The sequence below is a fragment of the Ovis aries genome, chromosome 16 (genome assembly GCF_016772045.2).
Source record: "Ovis aries strain OAR_USU_Benz2616 breed Rambouillet chromosome 16, ARS-UI_Ramb_v3.0, whole genome shotgun sequence".
NCBI classification, from domain to species: domain Eukaryota; kingdom Metazoa; phylum Chordata; class Mammalia; order Artiodactyla; family Bovidae; genus Ovis; species Ovis aries.
The window spans coordinates 63929909-63952814 of NC_056069.1; the positions used below are offsets into that span (position 1 = coordinate 63929909).

The following is a 22906-nucleotide window of genomic DNA, read 5'->3' on the forward strand; positions in this document are numbered from 1 at the left end:
GCTGATAGGACCAATCCCATCTGCTTAGGTTAGAGTGAAGGTTTCCTTTTTCCCCCGGGTAAAGTGAGTATAGTAAGGAAAGGCCTTGGAGGTCCCAGTTGCAGAAATGTCTATCACTGATTCACAGTTCACACCTGCATATACTGTGTTTTCATCATAAGTGTTCTTCACCTGATTTTAAATGAGAATAGTAGGGGTTTCCTGTTGTGTTTCGAAAATTCTTATGGGAAGTTGGCATCTGCTCTGTCAATATTTTTACCTTCTCATCATCCCCTCTTTAAACTTGCCTTGCTTTCTGTCCTGCCCTCACCTGCTGTTCTCCCATCATTTTGTATCCCTTATACCCAGTGAGTCAGCCTGAACTGACTCTACAGATGGGACTTAGCCCCAGTCTCATCAGCTAATCCAGAAAACTAATCTCACCCTGTTCACTTATCTTAAACCTAAATATTAATATTTTTTGCTTACTCTAAGTTACAAACTAAGTCAATGCTTGTTGAAAATGCAAACAATACAGAAGAATAGTCTCATCTCTTTAGAGGCCGTATATATGCATCAATATACGATATTTGCTTTGCTCTTTTGGACTCACTCTGTATAAATAGGCTCAGGTCCATCCATCTCATTAGAACTGACTTGCAGGACAACAGTAGAGATGCAGACATGGAGAACAGACTTGTGAACACATGGGGGAAACAGAGGGTGGGACGAACTGAGAGAGCTACTTGGAAACATACCCATTACCATATTTAATAGATAACCAGTGGGGATTTGCTGTATGACACAGAGAACTCAAACCTGGTACTCTGTGATAACCTGGAGGGGTGGAATGGGGTAGGAGGAGGGAGGGGATATACATATACCCATGGCTAATTCATGTTGATGCGTGTCAGAAACTAGCACAATCTCGTAAAGCAATTATCCTCCAATTGGAAAGAAATAAATTACAAAATATAGGCAAATATAAATTACCCTCCACTTCCTAGGAGTAATCAAAGTTTTCTTTCACCCACAAACATACAAGCATAAAAATCATCTGGCTTATTTCAGTCAAGAATGGAATCCTACTCCTTTTTCTCTCTGTATAGATAAGTAAATGTCTACACTTTATTTTTTCAGCATCATTATTGGATTTTTGTGTCTGTGTGTAGAGTTTTGCTACATTGGTTTTATAGGCTGTGTACTATTTAATAGTATGGATGTGCCATGATTTATTTGATTTCATTATAAAAATAACTTTGGTCTTTTCACTTCTAGCAGATAAATGTGTTTGCTACCCCCATTCTCAGAAAATTCTACCTTGAGATTTTTCTTCTATTTCTCTGCCAAAATGTGATAATTCTAGCTCGTTTATACAATTCCCAGGCTTCCAAAACTCATCTGTTCCTCAGCCTCCTCCTATATTAGCTGGATATTCTTTCCACTGTTTCTAAGTGATTGGTTGTTCCTTTCCTTCAACAAATATTAGGTCATGTCTAAGTGCAAAAAATAAATGTGGCAGGCTTTCAGGGCTATGTGGCTTCCCTGATAGCTCAGTTGGTAAAGAATCTACCTGCAGTGCAGGAGACCCTGGTTCAATTCCTGGGTCGGGAAGATCCCCTGGAGAAGGGATAGGCTACCCACTTCATTATTCTTGAACTTCCCTGGTGGCTCAGCTGGTTAAGAATCTACCTGCAATGCAGGAGACCTGAGTTCGATGCCTGAGTTGGGGAGATCCCATGGAGAAGGGAAAGGCCACCCGCTCCAGTATTCTGACCTGGAGAATTCCATGGACTTGACCAGCCCATGTGGTCTCTAAAGAGTCAGACATGACTGAGCAACTTTCACTTTCACTTTGAGGGGCTATAGCATTGTGTGTGGCACAAGGTCTCATGGGTGGCCCTGCCACACAGCAGAAGAAGCCAGACTATAAGCTGACCTGAGCTGATGGCTATGCAGGCAAGTTGCTTGCCAAGGAGGCCTGGTGGAGGGCCCTTGCTTCTCGCTGGGGAAATGGTAATGGACATAGGGGAACTCATGAGTGATATGGACCTCAGAGGAGACATGGGGTTCTCACAGAGACATAGAAAAGAGCGTGTGGTCCAGGCAGAGGGTGGAAGGGGAAAAGCAGGGAAGTGGATGGGGCCAGAGAGGATTAGTGGGTCTAATTGATTCAAGTGGCTTGATCATGGGGAGGCGATGAAGTAGTGAAATTCCTCCATTGTTCTTTCAACGTTTCCTAACTTTCACATCAGCCACTGTCAAGTTTCTGTTTCCATTGCCGTCCTTGTTTTTTAAATACATTTTTTATGTCTTATTCACACTTTCAAGCTGTCTGACAACATATTTCTACAATTCTTATTATCTTTTTGTAACTGTATAATTGATTTACAGTATTGTATTTAAATATTATTTTAACAAATTCAAATTATCCTTTAATTTTGTATATTTTCAATAGATATCAATTTGCATGCATGCCTGCTAAGTCGCTTTAGTTGTGTCCCACTTTTTGCAGTCCTACAGATTGTAGCCCTCCAGGCTCCTCTGTCCCTGGGACTCTCCGGACAAGGATATTGGAGTGGGTAGCCATTTTCTTTTCCAGGGGATCTTCCTGACTCAGGGATCGGACCTGCATTGGTAAGATGGTTCTTTACCACAAGTGCCACCTGGGAATCCCAAGTATTGATTTACTGTATTGTATATTATTCTTGACTTTTTCTCTCGCCATGATGTTTCTGATGTTTGTTTACATTGTATGCAGCTGGTGCCCATCCATTTTCCCCGTGACATAACATTCCATAAGCTTTCCCATTCTCTCAGCGGACACCTCTGTACTATTATGAAAAATGCGGCTGTGACTGTTCTTTTACATGCTTCCTGGGGAGATGTGGAATTTTCCTAAGGCCGAGGCCGCCCACCATCACACCTCTTTTTAAACCATGAACTGATTTTATCATTCTTTTGTAGGAAGACACTAATTTGGTAGCTGGAGGTTTTTTTTTTTTTCCCCCTGAAAATTTTAAGAAGCATTTTAAAAATAACCCTTATTTGTTTATTAAAATTTTTGGTGCTTCCTAATTGCTAGGGAGTTATCTATGTTCTTTCAAATTAACTCATGTGATCTTAAGCCTTGGCTTTTTTCTCCATTTGACAGATGGTGGACCCTGAGGCATAAGACTATTGTTAGAGCTAAGTGAACCCAGGCAGTCTAGGCCCAGAGTCTGTGTGCCTAAGCATATCCAAATTGCTACCTCTCCCAAGCCAGCAGTTGTGGGCAGGTGGGTCTCTGGGACTTGTAGGCTGAGGGCGACCATAGGTGCTTCTTTCTTTTCTCATGGCACGAGCAAGCAAGCAGGCATCCTGCAATTCTGCTGCAGCGTCGCAGTTGAAGAGTGTTTGTTGTGTTGTGTGTGTGCGCTTAGTGGTTCAGTTGTGTCTGACTCTTTGTGACCCCATGGACTGTAGATCACCAGGTTTCTCTGTCCATGAGGTTTCCCAGGCAAGAATACTGGAGTGGGTTGCCATTTCCATCTCTGGGCGATCTTCCTGGACCAGGGATTGAACCAATGTCTCCTGAGCCTCATGTGTTGGCAGGCAAAGTCTTTAGTCTTTACCAAAATGCCACCTGGGAATGGCTTGCCAAATTGATGCAATCTGTCACTGCTTTTCCTGGACTCGAATTTGGGAATTCTTCTTATTGTGTTTCCATTAACACATCCACTGTCACCTCTTTTTTAATATTTAGAAAATGTAGAATTTAAAACACTTGGGGATTACTTTAAACCACGGAGACCTTTACTGTAATGTCCTCAATGACCTTTCCATATTTCAGGCTAACGAAGTGCAGAATAAAACACCATATGTTCACAGTGTGTCTGCATGTCCCAGCATTGCATTACGCGCTATTTGTTCCATGGTTTTGCGCCATCTAATTCATGGGCTTTGCTGACTTCTTCTCCTGAAATCTCACCTAATAGACTGATTGCTTGTAAGGAAACTTGTAGTTTTCCATGGAAATGCTTCTGAAACTTATGGTAAGCACTGCTCAGAGGCATTGGCAGAAAGCATTCAAGCCTTTACAGTGATTTTTTTTTTAATCACTTAGCTGAAGGCTGTCTTGGTTTCTTTCCTTTCTAGGACCTTGTCAGTCAGTTGATAATATTTGATATCATACTTTCTTCTGGACCCTGGGAACATCCGCTGAGCGTGACTGAGGCTCAGTCCTCGAGCTCTGATATTCTTGTGGATTAAGCAGGCCATAAGCACATACATCAGTGGAGTGATTTCATGTAATTTTAAGTGGCTTAAGAAGAGAACAGCACAGAATCTGCTAGACAGTGAGTGGCTGTGTCAGCCTGCCAGGTTGGGACTCATTTCTGACAAGGTGACGTTGAGAGAAGCCTGAGGCATGAGAAGGCTTTGAAGCAACCTGGAGAAATGACCTCTGGACCTAAGGAGTGGCAAGTGGCATCTGAAATCTGATGAACTCAGTGGGCAAAAATACCACAGAGATGATTGTGTGCCTGTGTGTACCTGGGTGTGTGTGCATGGGTGTGTGTGGTCCCAGAATGGTGCATAGGAGAGCTGGGGAAAGTGCAGAAGTGGGTGGTGTCCATCCTTTAAAAACATGCAGATATTTTATTATAATTGATTGTTTTGTCCAGCTTTATTGAGGTACAATTGACAAATAAAAATTGCATATATTTACAGCATACAGTGGGGCTTCCCAGGTTGTGCTAGTGGTAAAGAACCCACCTTCCAGGGCAGGAGGCTTAAGAGGTACCGGTTCGATCCTGGAGGAGGGCATGGCAACCCGCTCCAGTATTCTTACTGGAAAAATGCCATGGACAGAAGAACCTGGTGGGCTATAGCCCATGGGGTCAATAAGAGTCGGACGCGACTGAAGCAACTTAGCACAGCACATAACACAGTGCCCAGTGGGATTCTTGGTTTTGTTTTCTTAAAGAGCAAATAGGATGGAAATTTTATTGGATGATTATCGAAACAATTTTATGAAACTTTGTAACTTTGATAACAACACCTAAAAGCCTAAAAAAGGTAATATGCAATTTTACTTATGGAATAGGATCAAAAATCACAAGTGACGTAAAATCTTAATAAAGCAAGTGGATCAGTTGTCTTAAAATGACCTAAGTGGGAAGGAAATCCCCAAAAGAGGGAATATATATATATATATATATATGTACACACAGAGCTGACTCACTTTGCTGTACATTGGAAACTAACAAAACAATGTAAAGCAACTATACTTCAATAAAAATTAAAAAAAATGGCAATCTGCCATGATTTCATTATATTTGGGCTTGTAACGCAAAGGCCCTCCAATATTAGGAATTCGTAAAAACATACCATATCATTAGGCCAGTGCGATGTGATGTTTTGATGTATATATACACACTGAGAAATGATTGTCACGGTCAAGCTACTGAACACATCCGCCCCTTCATCGGTTACCTGTGTGTGCCCGTGTAATGAGGATGTTTAAGATCTAGTCTGTTAGCGCTTGTCAAGCACACGTGTGTATTGTTGACGATGGTCACCGTGCTGTCCATGAAATGTCTAGAACATGTTCATCCCATGTAACTGAACCTTTGCCCTCCTTCCGGTTTCTCCCACTCCCCAACTGCTGGCAGCCAGCTCTACTCTCTGCTTCTGTGAGTTTGACATTTTCAGTCTCTTTATAAAGATTACTCTGGTTGCAGTGTAGATAATAGACTTCTGCGGAGGGAAGTCAAGAGAGAGAAGCCCCAAGACTGATGAGTGCAGGTGGGAAGGAAACAGCTTCACGTGGGATTGCAGCCTTTGAGGGCAGAGGGGGCCAGGCGTGTGACCCATTGTTGTTATTGTTCGGTCACGAAGTCGTGTCCCACTCTTTTGCGACCCCATGGACTCCTTGCAGCATGCAAGGCTCCCCTGTCCTTCATTATCTTCTGGTGTTTGCTCAAATTAATGTCTATTGAGTCAGTGATGCTATCTAACCATCTCATCCTCTGGCCCTCTTCTCCTTTTGCCTTCAGTCTTTCACAGCATCAAGGTCTTTTCCAATGAGTAAGTTGTTTGCACCAGGTGGGCAAAGTCTGGAGCTTCAGCATCAGTGTGAAGTGTGAGCCATAGGGTAGGGTTTGTTGATGGGTCAGAGTATCACATGGGGAAATTAGAGACACAAAAATGACTCTGGTTATGATGGGGAGGACTCAGGGAGGAAGCAGATTTGGGGGAGAATGGCAGCTAGGGGTGTGTTAGGTCCTTGCTGGATTGCAGGTAATTCTTTGCACTCAAGTGGGAGTGAAGAGAAGATGGAAGTTGCAGTTTCAGGGTCAAGGTGGAGCTGAGATGTCCATTGATATTCCCCACCTGATAGTTGCTCTTCCTCGTCTTGGGCTCCCAGGAGGATGTGTAGATGGTGGGAAGAGAATGACAGAAGATGCTAAAGCCATCTCATAGTTGTGCTCAGGCTGGCGCATGTTCATCACTGGCTGGATTAAATTCTGGTCCAGGAGATCTCTGACTTCAGGATCGCTGAATGATGGTGCCAGTTAGTTAGCAAAATTTCTATCTGTAAGGAAACACATATTCAAGCCCAATATGAAGTCAGTTGGTAGAAATAGAGCGCCTGCTTATTTTTTCAGCCAGATGATACATGTGTCTAGCAGGGCTCCAATCTCTAGTCAACAAATGATTATTGTATACACAGAGGCAGTATCTTCAGTGTGGCAAGATGACCATGGATTTGGAACCAGGGATGTACCTGTTAAAACTGTTAGCTCTGTCTCCTCACTGTGGGTGGGGTTGTATCCAGAGAGATGATATGGGGTGGGAGGTGGGAGGGGATTCAGGATTGGGAGCTTGTATACACCCATGGTGGATTCATGTCAATGTATGGCAAAACCAATACAGTATTGTAAAGTAAAATAAAGTAAAAAAAACAAACAAACAAACAAAAAAACCTGTTAGCTCTTCTGTTTATCTGCGGGAGCTCCTTGAGTCTTGTCTCTATATCTGTAGAATACAAAAGAAGGCTAATGCTTATTTTATAGGCTTGTGTCAGGAAAACAAGAAGTGTATTGATGCTGTACGTAACCACATAGCCTTCTTTGCACTTTCTTACATTTTATCACTCTGATGGTGGAATCTTTGATTTTGATGTGTGTCTCAGTATTTTTTTTCTTGTGATGAGAACTTTTACAGTTTGCCCTCTTCTGTGCTCAGTCATGTCCAACTCTTTTCAAACCCATGGACTATAGCCTGCCGGGCTCCTCTGACTGTGGAATATTTCAGGCAAGAATACTGGAGTGGGTTGCCATTTCCTCCTCCAGGGGATCTTCCCAAACTAGGGATCGAACATGAGTCTCCAACATCTCTTGCATTAGTAGGCAGATACTTTTCCACAGTGCCACCTGGAAAGCCTCATTCACTCTTAGCAAATTGCAAAGATGCAATGCAATATTAACTATAGTTATTACTTATTTTAGTAAGGATTTCTTATTCTTGTTTTTGAATAACTGCCCCCCAAATAGTAATTAGTACTCATGAGGTTTGTCTTTTTTGTTCTTAGACCAAAGATTGTGACAAATTTGAACTCTAATGAATACGCTTTGACATGTTGGTCCATTGGACTTAATGTGTGTGCATGCTAAGTCGTGTCTGACTCTTTGTGACCGCATGGACTGTAGTCCGCCAGGCTCCTCTGTCCATGGAATTTTCCAGGCAAGAATACTGTAGTGGGTTGCCTTGCCCTTCTGCAGAGGTTCTTCCTGACCCAGGGATCAAACCCAGGTCTCCTGCATTGCAGGCAGATTCTTTACTATCTAAGCCGCTGGGGAAATCCCATTGGACCTAATAGGTATCATTAGATGTCACACACAGGGCCATTCCCAACTGAAATCTGAAAACACCAATCAGTGGCCTTTTCACTAAACACCTTAGTTTTCCCAAATTGTTAGTAGTCTATTATATGTAAATTTATCTGTTACAATCTCCTGCGTGTGTGCTCAGTTATGTCTGCCTCTTAACGACCCCATGGACTGTAGCCCACCAGGCTTTTCTGTTGATAGAATTTCCCAGGCAAGAATACTGGAGTGGGTTGCCACTCCCTCTTTCAGGCGATCTTCCCAACCCAGGGATTGAACCCTTGTCTCCTGGAAGTCTCCTGCGTTGAAGGCAGATTCTTTACTGCTGAGCCACTGGGGAAGCCCCAGATTTATCTGATGCTATTTCAAGTTATTTGTATTTTCACCCGACAACAATGAATTTGATGAATTTACTTCTGCTGTGAGTTGTAATTTCTTCCTTTTTCATCCTTTGATTTTTTTTTTTCCAAGCAGTTGCAGCGAATTATGGTGTGCTAGAATAACATCCAAACCCCGCAGGGTTCACAAACTTCAGTTATATCTTCCATGTGCGTCCATGTCTCCAGGCCCAGTGAGACTTCCTCTTTTTAGCTGGTCTGCCTATAGTAATCCCTTCATCCCTTTGACCATTAATTGGAAAATTATGACATTTAGAAAGGACATTTCTCAAAACCGTGGGAATCCTTGTATTTGGACCAGATGTTAGGAGAATTTTAATAGAGGAATAAAACATCTGTGACAGTGACTAGCAGAGTTATAGAGGGAAAGGGAACAAGAATTGCATTTTAATGGAAGCATCAATATTGATAAGAAGGTTGAGAGGTATGTGTGAGTTTGCACTGTTTCTCTCCACTGACTCATTTCTCATGAGATAATTTTTTTAATATATATTGTACCTTCTGTATTGTCCAGAGGCTAAGATGGTCACAGCCTTATTTTCAAATGAAGCACGTATGCGGGTACTTGTAATTCAGGGTGACAAATAGAAATGAGTGTTGATGTGTAGGGGCCCCATGGGGGTAGAGGAAAGTGGGAAAGAATCAGAGAAGGTTGTTACTCAGAGATGAAGCTTAAAAATGAACTGGAGGCAAGAAAATCTGTCAAAAAATGGCCAATATTGTAGAGGTGAGAAATAGAGAGGTGTTTAGGGTAGGGAGGGGTTGTTGCTGTTCAGTTGCTCAGTTGTGTCCAACTCTTTGCAACCCCAGGGACTGCAGCAGGCCAGGCTCCTCTGTCCATCACTATCTCCCGGAGTTTGCTCAAACTCATGTCCATTGTGTCGGTGGTGCCATGCAACCATCTCATCCTCTGTCATCCCCTTTTCCTCCCACCTTCAATCTTTCCCAGCATCAGAGTCTTTCCCAGTGGGCTGGGGAGCGTTGTCAGAACACAGTGACAAAATGACAGAGGAGCTTTGGGAAGATGAAGGAGGGGAGGCAAGGTGAGTCCTCGGATTCTGAGTTGGATGTCAGAGCAGATGGGGAGCAGCGATGAGAGAAAGTGGACTTACAGGATGCGGTTGGTGAGGCAGATGAGGACGCCCCCCTCAGATGGGCTCCTCCTGTCTGATTTATGTGAAGAGGGCTATTTTTGGAGGAGGTCTATTTTGGTTTACAGAGCTGGATTGTGCACAGTGGTCTCACAGAGTGTTATACACTTGGAAGTCACCCACTTTTAGGAACTATATCAAGTCATTGAGTTTGAAGAGATGGGCCACTGAGAGTGTGCAGACTGAGAAGAAATGAATGTTCGAGACAGGCCGAGTTGCACCTTCATTTAAAGGGAAGAGTGGGAAATGAGAGTTCTGAATGTTGGCATGGTTAAGGAGGCCAGGGAAGAGAGGGTTTGGGGAGACATTTAAGAGCAGAGGTCATGAGCTCAGTTGCCATGATGATAGATGCCCCTGGCATAAGCTCGTCAGACTTGGCAATCACAGGTGATCAGTGATGCTGGCCAGAGCAGAGATGTTGGAGAGCATTCTTCCCGCCACTGTTGCATGCTTTTGCACGTCACCATCGACATCGCACCCTCTGGCTGACGAGAGACAAAGTGGCACTCCGCCTCCTGCCTATCTTACCTAAAAATGAACAGGAGCTATGAATAGTTATTGTCACACTAGGAGAGTCATTTATAATGTGATTATTTTGTTCTGCCCATGTGAGTTTCCTGCCTTGAGGGAACTTCTCTGGATAAATCCCTTAGTAATTGCAAGTATATTAATAGTTATGTTGTCTTGTGGGACCATTATTTAAGTTTTTTTTTTCTTTTTTAGAAAGAGTTCCTGTTGGTTTAGCTAGCACAGAAGTACATTGAGTGAACTTTCACTTAGTTTTAAAACCTGCTGACAGATAAAATTAATATTGCCTTTGTGTAAATAATAATTTTATCTAATGGACTTCATTTATTTTTATGATCCCTCCAGGCGATCTGGAACTAAACAAGGAGAAAAAGGCGAAAGTCTAATAACAATTCCCTTTGAAGAGAGATATAAAATAAGGTCACTGGAGCCAAACCATGATTAAAATGTATAAAACAGTCTAATGTCTGCTTTTTCCCATTTTATACCATGAGGTCATTTTATATAGCCATAAAATTCCATCTCATCTCAGTTCAGATATGATGAAAATCTGTGAGTAAGAAAGTCAGTTTCTTGTTCAATTACCTGAAGGTGGCATGCAGAAGGGGTTCTGTATTTGAGGGCGGTCAGGGTTTTCATTAAGACATTCCTAAAACTGTTTTACTAATTCATTTGTGTACAACCTCTTTTGGTTGAAATTTGGCAGTCATGGTACAGGGGTTAAAACAATATAAAGAGGATTCAACTTTTATAAAAAGGTACCTAAAAATTGAAGATGCAATGTGCCTGGGTGAACATCCTGATTTCTTTTATAGACTTAGTACCGTAACAAGAAAACTTTAATTTTGCTATATTTCCCAAAGAATACAATGTTTGGTTATTGTTTTTGGAAAAGAAGAGAGGAATCTATTTTCTTGGACACTTTGCATTAACTTAAGTTTATTGTTTTAATGGTTCTTCACTTAATGGCATTTCCTGGTCAGTACCTAGAATGTCTGATGTTACAAGGAAAGAGCCCAGATTCATTCAACAGGTCCCTTCCAGCCCTGAACACACCCCATGGGCTTGGATGGCCCCTGACCTTTATTCCCCCTTCTTGAACTTGAACCCTTTAGAAGTCACAGCTTCTTCCTCCATTCAGAGGGATTCCTCCTTTTCCTGTGGCTTGTAAGATTTGCTCTTACTTCTAGGATAACTGGGTATTTATCAAAAGGTGGATTTTGGCTTGCTTGATTTCACACACCTGGAAGTGCCCAGACTGTGCCTTCTTCACTTTGCACCTGTGTCACAGGGCTCTCCCTTGCCCACAGGTGACATCCTTCAGTGACTGGCTGGATTAGTGACGACCCCTGTTTCCAGACCATGGTTCATCTGTTTTGCTTTAGTCTCGAGAGAGAACTGTGTTTCTGGGTGTGATTTGAGTCATTTGAACTTGTGGCCCTAAGTGTGAGCAGGAAGGGAGGTGTGCCAGGCAAAGGGCCAGCGGGTTTTGCTCCTGTTTCCACGTGGCCTGCCACTGTTCGCTCCTTCTTGCCTTAACCTGTAAGATCCATTCAGTCCATCTGAGCTTTTGCTTTCTCTGCTGCAAAGTGACGAGATGACTTCAAGTGTCCCTTCCATCTCTCAAATTCATGAGTTTTTGAGACACTTCCCATATCCCATGTGCCAAGGGACTGAATAAACCGCCTGACAAGGGTGCTTGCTTTGTGGCGAGGGGTGGGTGAGCTCTCCATGCTACATAAGACATCAGTTATGTGGTTTCTGACTCATTCAGATGGCCAGTTCAGCTTGTTGGAATGTCTAACTTGGGGCTGTCACTATGTGCTCAACCCATAGCTTGTTTATGATAAAAAAAGAGAGAAGTCAAAATTTAGAAACCTGGAAGGTTATGGCTTTCCATAGACCCCTCTATGAGGAAGTAGAGACTGTTCATGATTCATCAGGGTTTACCGCAGGGGATCTGCCACCTTGGCCGGAGTAGGCGGCTGCTGTGTGTACAGAAGGTGGAGGCCAGACTTGACCTTGGCTAGTGGGAAGCCTCAGGACACACGTGGGGCTGAGGCGTCAGCGGATGTGCAGGTGCATGTGCAAGGCTTACCGGAAGGACCACGGGTGGGCTGGAGGGGCTGAAGGGAAGCCTTGGTGCTGGCAGCGGTGATGGTGGAATTGGGAAGAGAGGCGCTGTTGGTGAAAGGGCAAGGGGTTGTCTTGGGAAAGCAGCGGGAAGATCTTGCAAGGGTTTCAGTGGAACCGGGCTGCTTACCTGGCAGCAGCTGATGGTGCACCAGGCTCCAGGAGGCTGTGCCAGGGTGTGCGGGCATCAGGCTCTGTGGTCTGTTCCAAGGGTAGGCTGGTTTCTTCAGTGGTTCTGCTGCTTTTGCTTTGGGCTGGGGCTTTAGTCCCTGGGGGAGCGTCTCACCTGATCCCATGGCGGAGGGCCACGAGATGCTTGGAAAGATAAGGGTAAACACAGACCTTTCAGAAGAGCAGTCTGTCCCCATCTTCCAAACGCTGTCATGTTTCCGCTGGTACCAAAGACCAGATGCACAGGCAGAGCGTCTTCGGGTCGGTGTACTCCTGCGAGGGTGGAGCTCAGCCTCCTGGTCCTCTCCAAGCAGCTCACTGGTCAGCTCTCTCACCTGGCTTCATCCTCTCGGAGATGGTGGTCCTGAAGCCATCAGGTAGGAGCTGGGCTGGCAGGTTTTCCACAGACTCTCAACACCAGCGAACCTGGCTACTTCTAGCCTAAGACTCAGAAGAAAACCAGCCACCACTGAAAAGAAGTCCATGAAGCTTATTTTGGATCTGTTTTTATTAATAACTAGTGAGACTTTTGTTCCCAAAGCAAAACTTCTTGTATAGCTTTCATTCTTTTCATTTTTCTTCTGACAGCAGTAATTTTTTTTTTTTAAACTAAAAGCAACAGTTATTTTCTGTTCCCTAAAGCCTATTCATTTGCAGTGTGGGTGTGAACGGGAAATGTTATTTATTGCACAAACACACATATACAGAGTTTTGCTTCTTTAGATCGAGCTTATAGAGGGCTCCCCCCTCCCACATCAGGAAACTGAAAAGAAGGCTTGAGGCATTTTGAAGACGCTGCAACGAAAATGATTTGATTGCACAGCCCAAAGAGGCTCTCTGTAATAAATTTTCCTATTGACAAAATCACTTGCTTAGTATCAACTCACCAAACATACTTTTAATTTTCCAGAGATAATTGGATGGAATTTGAACAACTTTTCCTGAAATTGATCCTTTGAAAATTCTTTCCTCATGTATTTCCTCAATGGAGCTAAATAGTTATATTTAATGTGACTTTCATTTTTCTTGAAGTTTTCTGGAAATGATTCAATACAAATTCACTTGGATAATTTTACAAGCATATTTTAAAGTAATCTTTCAAGTGATGATAGCTTCTTTTATTTCTAAAGAGGAAGAGGTGTTTTGACACATTCAAAGCAGAGGTTATCAACCAGGACAATTTGATAAAGTCTGGAGGCAATTTTCAATGGCACAGATAGTGGGGCGCTACTGGTTACTGGGTGGGAGTGGGTAGAGAGAGGCCAGGGATGGTGCTAAATGCATAGAACAGCTCCCAGAACAAAGAACTGCCTGGATCTAAATGTCAATATGTCTGAGATGGAGCACTGACCTTCCTGACATAAAGATGCTTCTCCCTACTCCATGGTATTCCACTAAGAAGTGAGAGTCCAGGATGGAAGGACCTGATGTTTATATCTGAGCCCACTTAGAGTAAAAGGCTATTCAAGGAGTTAGTTTTGATGGTAGGATGCTCAAAAAACCCTGATCTAAATGACGACTCTGCATGTCCCTCCCTGGTACCTTACCAGGATGACTATTTATAGTGCCTTTATTTTAGGAAAAAAAAGGTAACATGTTATAGTCTGAAAATTATAAACTTCTAAAAATCACCTGTTCTCATTAAATGTGCGTCCCTTAGCTTAACACGGCAAACCTGTAATTTCATCTCCTCCCCATCAAACCACGGGTCTCTCCCATTTTAGCTGCTCTTTCACTTGACACGGCATTTCCTTCCCTAATCATCACTTCCAAAATCCCAGGCGGGGGACAGATCGGGCGTTTGTGTTATTTTTCTTCACCTTTCCTTCAGGAGGCAGAGATGTCAGGACTGAGATCAGAATGCATGGCTATCGTGAGCGTGAGACAGTCCCAACTGGCAGTTGTCTGTGTGGCTTGTTCCACAAAACAGAGGTGGGTTCTGAGTTGGCTTGGATCTGACACATTGAAGAGCGATCTGCAAGAGGAAGAATTTGCTTTTAGCCTTAAGGTGACGTGAGCTCAGTCTCAGAGGTCGAGGTGGCCGTGTTCCCATCCATCTCCATGATGGACGCCGTTCAGAGGGAGTCGGTGCGTCACAGATACTGGTCTGGGCGCCTGGTGGGTGCTGGGCGTGGGTGTCAGTGCTTGCTGCCCTGCCTGTCACAAAGCCAGCTAGCGCTTGTTGAGCCGTCAGTGTTACTTTCATTAGCTTTCCTGTATATTTTTTTAATCGTCATCATTTTTTTTTGATGTGGGGCAGTGATAATCTAGCTGCAACCTTTCCCGAGAGGGTTGGTGAGGGTGCTCTGCATCTCCTCGCTCTGAACAGAACAGAATTACACCCGAGCACCTCTGACAGGTGTGATTCTTTTTAAAAATTTAATTTCTTATTTTATATTGGAGTAGAGTTGGGCTTCCCTGGTGGCTTGTGGGTAAAGAATCTGCCTGCCAATGCAGGTGACGTGGGTTTGATCCCTGATTGGTAACATGCCCTGGAGAAGGAAATGGCAACCCACTCCAGTATGCTTGCCTGGAGAATTCCACGGACAGAGGAGCCTGGCGGGCTAGTCCATGCGGTCGCAGGAATCTGACACAACTCAGAGACTAAACAGCAACAACAACAACAATGGATCCATTTATAATGTGGTAGTTCATGTGCACAACAAAGTAATTTATTTCTAGATATACATACATTCATTCTTTTCCAGATTCTTTTCCCGTGTAAGTTACTACAGACTATTGAGTAGAGTTTGCTGTGCTGTACAGTAAGTAGGTCCTTTTTGATTATCTGTTTTATATGTAGTACTGTCTTTGTGTTAATCCCAAACTCCTATTAAGATACGTCATTTGGTGAAACGTCATGAGCCTCAGGTCACAGGGACCCCGGTATTCCCTGTGGGTCCTTGTATTCACCTCTAAGCTGGCATTCTAGAGCAGTCTCCAGTTTTGCAGACTGTGACCCCACTTCCAAGGGTGAAATTAATCATACTTTTGATTTTATAATCCACTACAACCATGCTTTTAATTTTATAATCCCTTTGATCCTTTTCATAACCACCCTCTCTACTGGAACTGTAATCCTTGGGCACCTCTGTTCTTCTGGGTCTTATTCTCCCTCTGCTTCTTGAATCTGCATTCTCATCTCTGCGCCCCACTCCTCAGCGACTGGGACTCCATTGTCCATGACAGTGTGCTGTCTCTGGGCAGGGGCCGTGGCCCCACTGGATGGAGGTGCCCCTGGACCCCAATTTTCCTCTGCATTCCTTCCTCCACCTTACTTGCTCACAGTCTCTCCCTCCCACAGACACCATTCCCTTTCCTTGTCACGATTTGCAGCCCCTTCATCTATTTCTCTGTCTAATTTGCACATTTCTAACCCCCAGGAACATTGAGTCAATGGGACTCAGAAGGTGGAGACTGTGAAAGATGATGTACTTTCTCCATCTTTATATCTCATATATTGAGATATCATCTCTGTCTCATCACTATCTTGATATCTTACTGTATATTCATGAACACACCCCCTTTTTAAAGATGAAGCTCCTTTCTTCCTTTCATAACCGCAGTCTCTTTGCTCCCCTGGTGGCTTAGCTGGTAAAGAATCCGCCTGCTATATGGGAGACCTGGGTTCAGTCCCTGGATTTGGAAGATCCCCTGGAGAAGGGACAGGCTACCCACTCCAGTATTCTTGGGCTTCCCCTGTGGCTCAGCTGGTAAAGAATTCACCCGCAATGAGGGAAACCTGGGTTTGATCCTTGGGTTGGGACGATCCGCTGGAGAAGGTAATGGCTACTCAGTCCAGTATTCTGGCCTGGAGAATCCCATGGACTGTACAGTCCCTTACCATATATATATTCATGAACACACCCTGTTTTTAAAGATGAAGCCCTTTCTTCTTTTTCACAACCACCTCCTCTTCTGGAATCTTAATCCTGTGTCACCTGCTTTTCTGGGTCTTATACTACCTCTCCCTCTAAAATCTGCATTTTCGTCTCCACTCCCCACTCCTCAGAAAAGGAGACACATTTAGTGATCAGTTTTTTCTGTATCCTAAAATTTTCGGAACTTTGATCTCTTAGTGCTTATCTGACTTCATCGAATTTTCTGGGGTTACCTAACATTCAAGGTACCACGCACATTCTGTCCCTCTTTTGCTTCATCCATTTTCTTCTTGGTTCCTCGCATCATGGATTCTGTCTGCTGTTTTTCTGAAACTGACTCCAGAATTGACCACGGACTGTTCCTTGACTAAATAAAGCCAGCGGTCTTCACTCTGCCTCATCAGGGTACAGTTGATGTGGTCTCTTTTTAAAGTATGTTACACCCGTCCTCCCTGCAGCTTAGTTTGGCCCTCGTGGCGCTATATTTGTGAGATGCTCTGTGTTTCTTCTCTTATTTTTGTGTGGTTACTTTTCTTTAACAACTTCTAAATAAATACTTCTCTTTAGCCAATTTTTCCCCTCTCGTGTTTCATGAGTCTGAACCACACCCATGATTTTAACCATTCTAAATATTATATGCTGTCTCTGAATTCTTTTTTTTTTTTTTCTTTTCTGAGCATCCGCCATGGATTTTCCACAGTCTGCTGCATTTCCTTAAATGTTCTCTCAGCATGTTAAACCCAGCATGCACCAAACCAAATGATCATATCCTCCTCTAAAACTTCTTCTGTTGTTTTTTCATATTTGGAAATAAAATGGCCTCACTATCCTCAAAGGGACTTACATCCTTTGAGTCTGTCTGTGTTTTTTGCTTTCTGTTCCTCCATATTTAACAGATTGGAACAATAGCCGTTTATGAGGAAGTTGGGCCGGGCTCCACTAACTGATGCCTGTGCTCTTGGGATACTTACTGAAGTCACTCAGTGGGTTTCAGCTTTATTCACGTGTCAGGCGTCTTGGTGGGCCTGGCCGGGAATCCGGACTATATGGGAGATATTGCTAGGAGGACCTGTATGTGGTCTCTCTGGCTTGGCGGTTTCAGGGTCTTTTCTGACCCCGTATCTCAGTGTCCCAGAGGATGTGATCAAAGAGACAGGAAGTAGAAACTGCCGGTCTCTAAGGGTGAGAGCTTGGAAGCTGGGGTGTCATCACTTCTATTATATTCAGCCAAGCAGAGCAGTCAGAGAGCCAACCCAGATTCAGGGTTGCAGGGAAGGGACCCAGATCCAGCTTTCAGTGGGAGGCAGGTTGAAGAATCTATGACGTCTTTCATTTTCTGGACTTCCCCTTACCCATCACATGGCATGTTTACTGGGTTTGCCTTAATTTCTGCTGACACTGAAGCCGCTGAAATCACAGCTCCACTTATCCCTCTTCTGGACAATTGCCATAGCTTCAGTTTAACTGCTCCACCTTTATGCTCTTCTTTACCCAATTTCCTGTGTGCACTCCGGTGAGAGTGATCTTGTTAACATTTCTTCTAATGTTAATATACTGTGGTAGCTTATTTTTATGAAAATAGAGACCTCAGAACTTAGTATCATTCACCTTCCAAATCTTAACCCAACCTGCTCTCTAAGCTGCTTCTCCCTTCTCCCCTTTACATCCTTTGGGGTCCAGGTCAAGTATAGTAAACTGTTCCCAGCCCGTGTAGCCTGATCCTTCCTCTTATCCCATCCAGTGCGTCTTTTCATCCTCTTCTTGATTATGGCTGGAAATCTCTGTCTGTTGAAATCCTGTTTATCCTCTACAATTAAACTCAAATATGAAGTCCTCCTTGGACCCATCCTTGATTCCCCTAAATAGCAGTGTGCTCTCTCCCCTAACTCCCACAGCACTCCAGCTTCTTTTTATGGTTTTCCAACAGCTTGGATTATTGTTATTTTTATAAGCCTATCTTATTTTAAAGCTTATTAATCTTTTAAATTATTCATGCTCTTTAAAGTCTCTAAGCTCCCAGCGCAGTGGTTTCATTTCACCCAGTAGGTGCTCCGCTTAGGTTTTATTTGATTCACTCTTGATCGCTAGCCAGAAAGTTTGCAGCCAGGTCATCTGTAAGTTTCAAAGGATAAACTCACCCATTGTGGATGATTTTTAAGAGCTGGGGGCATGATGTTAATCAGGTTATTAGGAAAGGGCAATGCTTATGGCCTTATTTAATAGGGGCTTTGTATTTAGAAAGGGGAAGGGGAAGAATTCAGAGGGCTTCCACATATAGATCTGTGTCTTCACAGGGAGGGAAGAATGATGTTCCGAGGGAAAAAGCAAACGATGATCACAAGTCTTATAAGTACATTGTTCAGGGGTGACGGTGACAACTTGATAGAGCTTAAGTGTGAATATTCCCCCTTTTATAATGGATGGGCTATCTCATAAAGTCATTGGGAGGAACAGAAGTCTGGATTCAGATAGATAGATAGATATGCTAAGTCGCTTCAGTCGTGTCCAACTCTGTGACTCCATGGACTGTGGCCCACCAGGCCCCTCTGTCCATGGGATTCTCCAGGCAAGAATACTGGAGTGGGTTGCTATTTCCTTCTCCAGGGATCTTCCCGACCCAGGGATGGAAGCCGTGTCTCTTATGTCTCCTGCATTGACAGGTGGGTTCTTTACCACTAGCACCACCTGGGAAGCCTGTATATGTATCTATATCTATATATATATCTATATATATATATATACATATACGTATATACACGCATTTCTGAAATACCCTCCAGAAAAAGGGATGTTTTTTTTAAGTACTCTCTCTCTTTTTTAACTAGCGTGCTGAGGCTTTACCAAAAGACCAACTACTGAAAACCTGAGCCCATGTTCATGAACTTGTTCTCTTCTGTGTGTTTTAGGCACTTTCCACACATGACGGGACCACGAGCTTCTGGTTAGACAAGTGCCCAGAGTTGACGGTCTCCTGCCCATCATGAAGGGACCCTGCGTCATCGCGTGGCTGTTCTCCAGCCTGGGGTGGTGGAGACTCGCCCAGCCAGAGACAGACTCGTCTCTGTGCCAGAGAGCAGAGCACCCGGTCATTTCCTATAAAGGTGAGAGTCAGGCACGCTCGCGTTGCAAAGGCACCGTTTAAGCCCAAGTTTCATGCTCAGGATAGCAGCGGTTATCACTCTGTTATTCTGTGACTTTTGTTTAAAATCAGAGCGAAAATATGAAATCCCCCATTTCATATTTTGAAACTGAGAAGAATTCAAGCTCAGAATGATCACAGATAGAAAATCCCATTGTTGAGGCCACGTTTACTTGACAGGTGCTGTCAGTCCCCTAGGCATGTCAACCAGGGGAGAAAAATGTGACCCTCAGAAATAACAACGCACCAAGCAAAACAAAAAATTCTTCACCTCAGCATTTCTCAACAAAGCCCGAGTCCTACCACACAGTGTATGCCTTTGTCTTTGTCTGGCATTGCATGGCAGACGGAATTTTTTGCTGTCTCAAATATCTCCACAGATCTGTAGGATCAATTGATTAGTATGTGTACATGTTCTTTTATTATTTAATTCATCAAAAGTTTTTAGGGTTCTTTACCCCTCAACACCTATAGGCATTCAAGATGAAAATTAAACTAGCCTTTCTCTCTGTCTTCAAGGAAATCACACTTATATCATGAAGCCAAGTATAATTAGACATTGTATTTTAATAACTCATCCACTGGTATTTTAATTTTACTATTTTGTAACTTTCGTGTCACAAAATTTTTGAAATATATACAAAATTAGAATCTGTTCTAAAGTCTAAGGAACACTCAACCCCTGGATTTATTCATTCTTTTATTTTTTTCTTTTAAATCCCCACCCACGCTCCACCCACATTCACCAAATATTTTGAAGCAAATTCAAGAAATCGTACAATTTTGTCATAACAGTTCAGCTCTTGAATATCAGAGATGAGGAATTCATACTACTGTTATCACATCAAAACAATCGAAAGCCCAAACATAAACCAATGCCATAAAATTAGCAACCATCCCGTGAGTACTGAGTACTGTGAGCCCCCTGATTGTCGCAGGAATGCTTGCCCCTTGTTTGGCTAACAGTTGTGTTGAGTCGGGGGTGGAATGAAGTTCATACATTGCCGTTGGCTGGTGTCTCTCCCGAGTCTCCTCGGCTCTCCCGTGCTGTGTTGTTTTGTTGCTCCACGGGCAAGTTCATTTTTAAAGAAACCTAGGTTCACTGTCCTGTAGCATTTCCACAGTGCTTCCCATTGGTGTCACTGAGATGTCCTTCTGTCCCTAACGTTTCCATAAACTAGGAGTGATAATGTGAGGCCACTCAGATTCAGGTATGCCTCTTTTTATCTCTACTGTGTCATGGATGGTGCCCTGACCTTTACTGGGCTATGAAATAATCAGTCACTGACGATCATTCATTCATTCATCTAAACCTACTGATTCATGCATGGGTGCAAAACTAGGAGTCTTACATTTTCCTACTCTTTCTTCACTTAATGGCCAAATTATTTCTATATATAGTAACTTTCCCTCCTTAACTATTTGAATTTCCTAAGGGTGCATCTGACATAGGAAAGGCAGAGTGGATGCTTATTTTTCTTTCCTGTGCCATTTTTTAAAATAGTCCAGTTAGTTGGTTCTCTAATATTATCCAAAGGGGACAAATAACATGTTATGTTTGGTTTTTTTTAGAGTTATTTTTAATACATGGATTTCAATATTTGATATATTTCAATCAGTTGCAGCTTTTATTCTTGTAGATGGTACAGTGATCACATTTCAAGCTTAGGGGAGGGGTTGCTCTTGAGGTTGCCTCCTGAGTTTTTCTGAGACAACTCAAGTGGCCTTTGATGGCTTCTTTATTCTCTGGGATAACAAGGTGCCCCTCACTCCTCTTATCCATTTCCTTCCATTGACCTGAGAAGCAGCCGTTTTCATCTGATTGGAGCACAGGAGTGGCCAAAGTGAGGTCTTGTCAGTGTACAGAGCTAAGAAAAGTGTTCTCCACAGCATACTATGATTGTTCTGGATGCTTCCAGTTCATCTCGAGGACTCTAGGGATCTCTTCCAGACCTCTTCCATCCTACGTCTCTGTCTTTCTCTGCTGTGCACAGACTCCTCTCTCTGCAGGTCAATGTAATTATTCCTTTGCCTTTGTCTGCAGTACACACTCAGTTGTTTCACAATAATGGTTTTGTGCAACTCTAGTCCTTGTTGACTCGGAGAAGGCAATGGCAACCCACTCCAGTACTCTTGCTTGGAAAATCCCATGGATGGAGGAACCTGGTAGGCTGCAGTTGCTAAGAGTTGGACACTAGTGAGCGACTTCACTTTCACTTTTCACTTTCATGCATTGGAGAATGAAATGGCAACCCACTCCAGTGTTCTTGCCTGGAGAATACCAGGCACCGGGGAGCCTGGTGGGCTGCCGTCTACGGGGTCTCACAGAGTCGGACATGACTGAAGCAACTTAGCAGCAGTAGCAGCAGTCCTTGTTGACTACAGAAAATCCTTTTGTGTGGTTTTTCTTTTAGTCATCAGGGTATGAATTGCACTAGATATTTGAAGCAAAATGACTGCTTTGAAATTGAAGGAATTTAAGTTTGTATGGTTGGGCCATCAACTCAAAACATAGTTAATTTCACTTTTGGTTTTTGAGATTTTTCAAAATTGACATAATTCTGTAATATTTTAAAGCCCAATTAATAAAACAAGGGTGTTCGGAGAAAGTGACTTCACTCTGTTTTCCTTACCTTGTTCCTCCTTTCTCTGTTTAGCTCACCTTTTACTTATAGTTTATGATTTTTGTTTCTTTTTTAATATAAACAAAATTCCACACACACACATATACATGTACAAATATATTCATACCCTCTTTTCTTAAAAAGTAGCATGTATACAAAATTCTCTCTATCGAGCATTTTTTCACATCAGGATCTGAACGGGTGTCCACGCCTCAGTAACATGGATTTATGTCACTTCTTCTCATAGTCACATGGCTCTCATCTATGGAATGAGCTCCGGTCTCTTCAACAACTCCTTACTGGGGAATGTGATCATGTATAGTGTTACAATGTACAGTACCTCCTGGAACAATCTTTGGGTATTTTTTACAAGTGTGCTATTGACAGAGATTCCTGGAATTGGGATTGCTGGGTCAAAGGGTGAATACACCTATGGTTTTGCTAGATCTTGCCTGATTCCCTTTCATGAGGGTTGTGCCATTTTTTATTCTCCTTGCTCTTGGTATGAGTGTTTGACTCCCACCAGCCTTTCCAGCAGAGCACACAGTTAGGCTTTGGGATTTGGGACAATCCTGTAGTTCATCAAAGGCTTCCCAGGTGGCTCAGTGGTAAAGAACCCGCTTACCGACACAAGAGACATGGCTTCAGTCCCTGGGTTGGGAAGATCCCCTGGAGGAGGAAATGGCAATCCACTCCAGTATTCTGCCTGGAAAATTCCATGGACAGAGAAGCCTAGCAGAGACTGCAGTCCATGGGGTCACGAAGTCAGATGTGACTGAGCTACTGAGTACGCATGCATGCATAGTGCGTCAATGGCATCTCAGCATACTTTCAAACTGCATTTTTAAAAGGACGTGTGGACACAGCCGGGGAGAGAGAGGGTAGGAAGAATTGAGGATGTCAGACCCTGTGTGCCCCTATAGGCTATAGCCCCACCCCCTCAGACTCATGTCCATGGGATACCAAGAGCAGGTTGCTATGCCCTCCTCCAGGGCACCTTCCTGACCCAGGGATTGAACCTGCCATCTCCT

The 22906-nt window shown here is 43.4% G+C and overlaps 1 protein-coding gene across 4 annotated transcripts in view; it reads left to right on the forward strand.

Moving 5' to 3' along the window:
- SEMA5A (semaphorin 5A) overlaps nt 1-22906 on the forward strand; it is a 557148-nt gene that overhangs the window by 173493 nt on the left and 360749 nt on the right. For all 4 annotated transcript variants that reach the window (XM_060400273.1, XM_060400274.1, XM_027980170.2 and 1 more), the window contains one exon: nt 19019-19213. In XM_060400273.1, the coding sequence (XP_060256256.1) occupies nt 19093-19213 (121 nt within the window). In that variant the 5' untranslated portion in view covers nt 19019-19092. The remainder of the gene's footprint in view (nt 1-19018; nt 19214-22906) is intronic.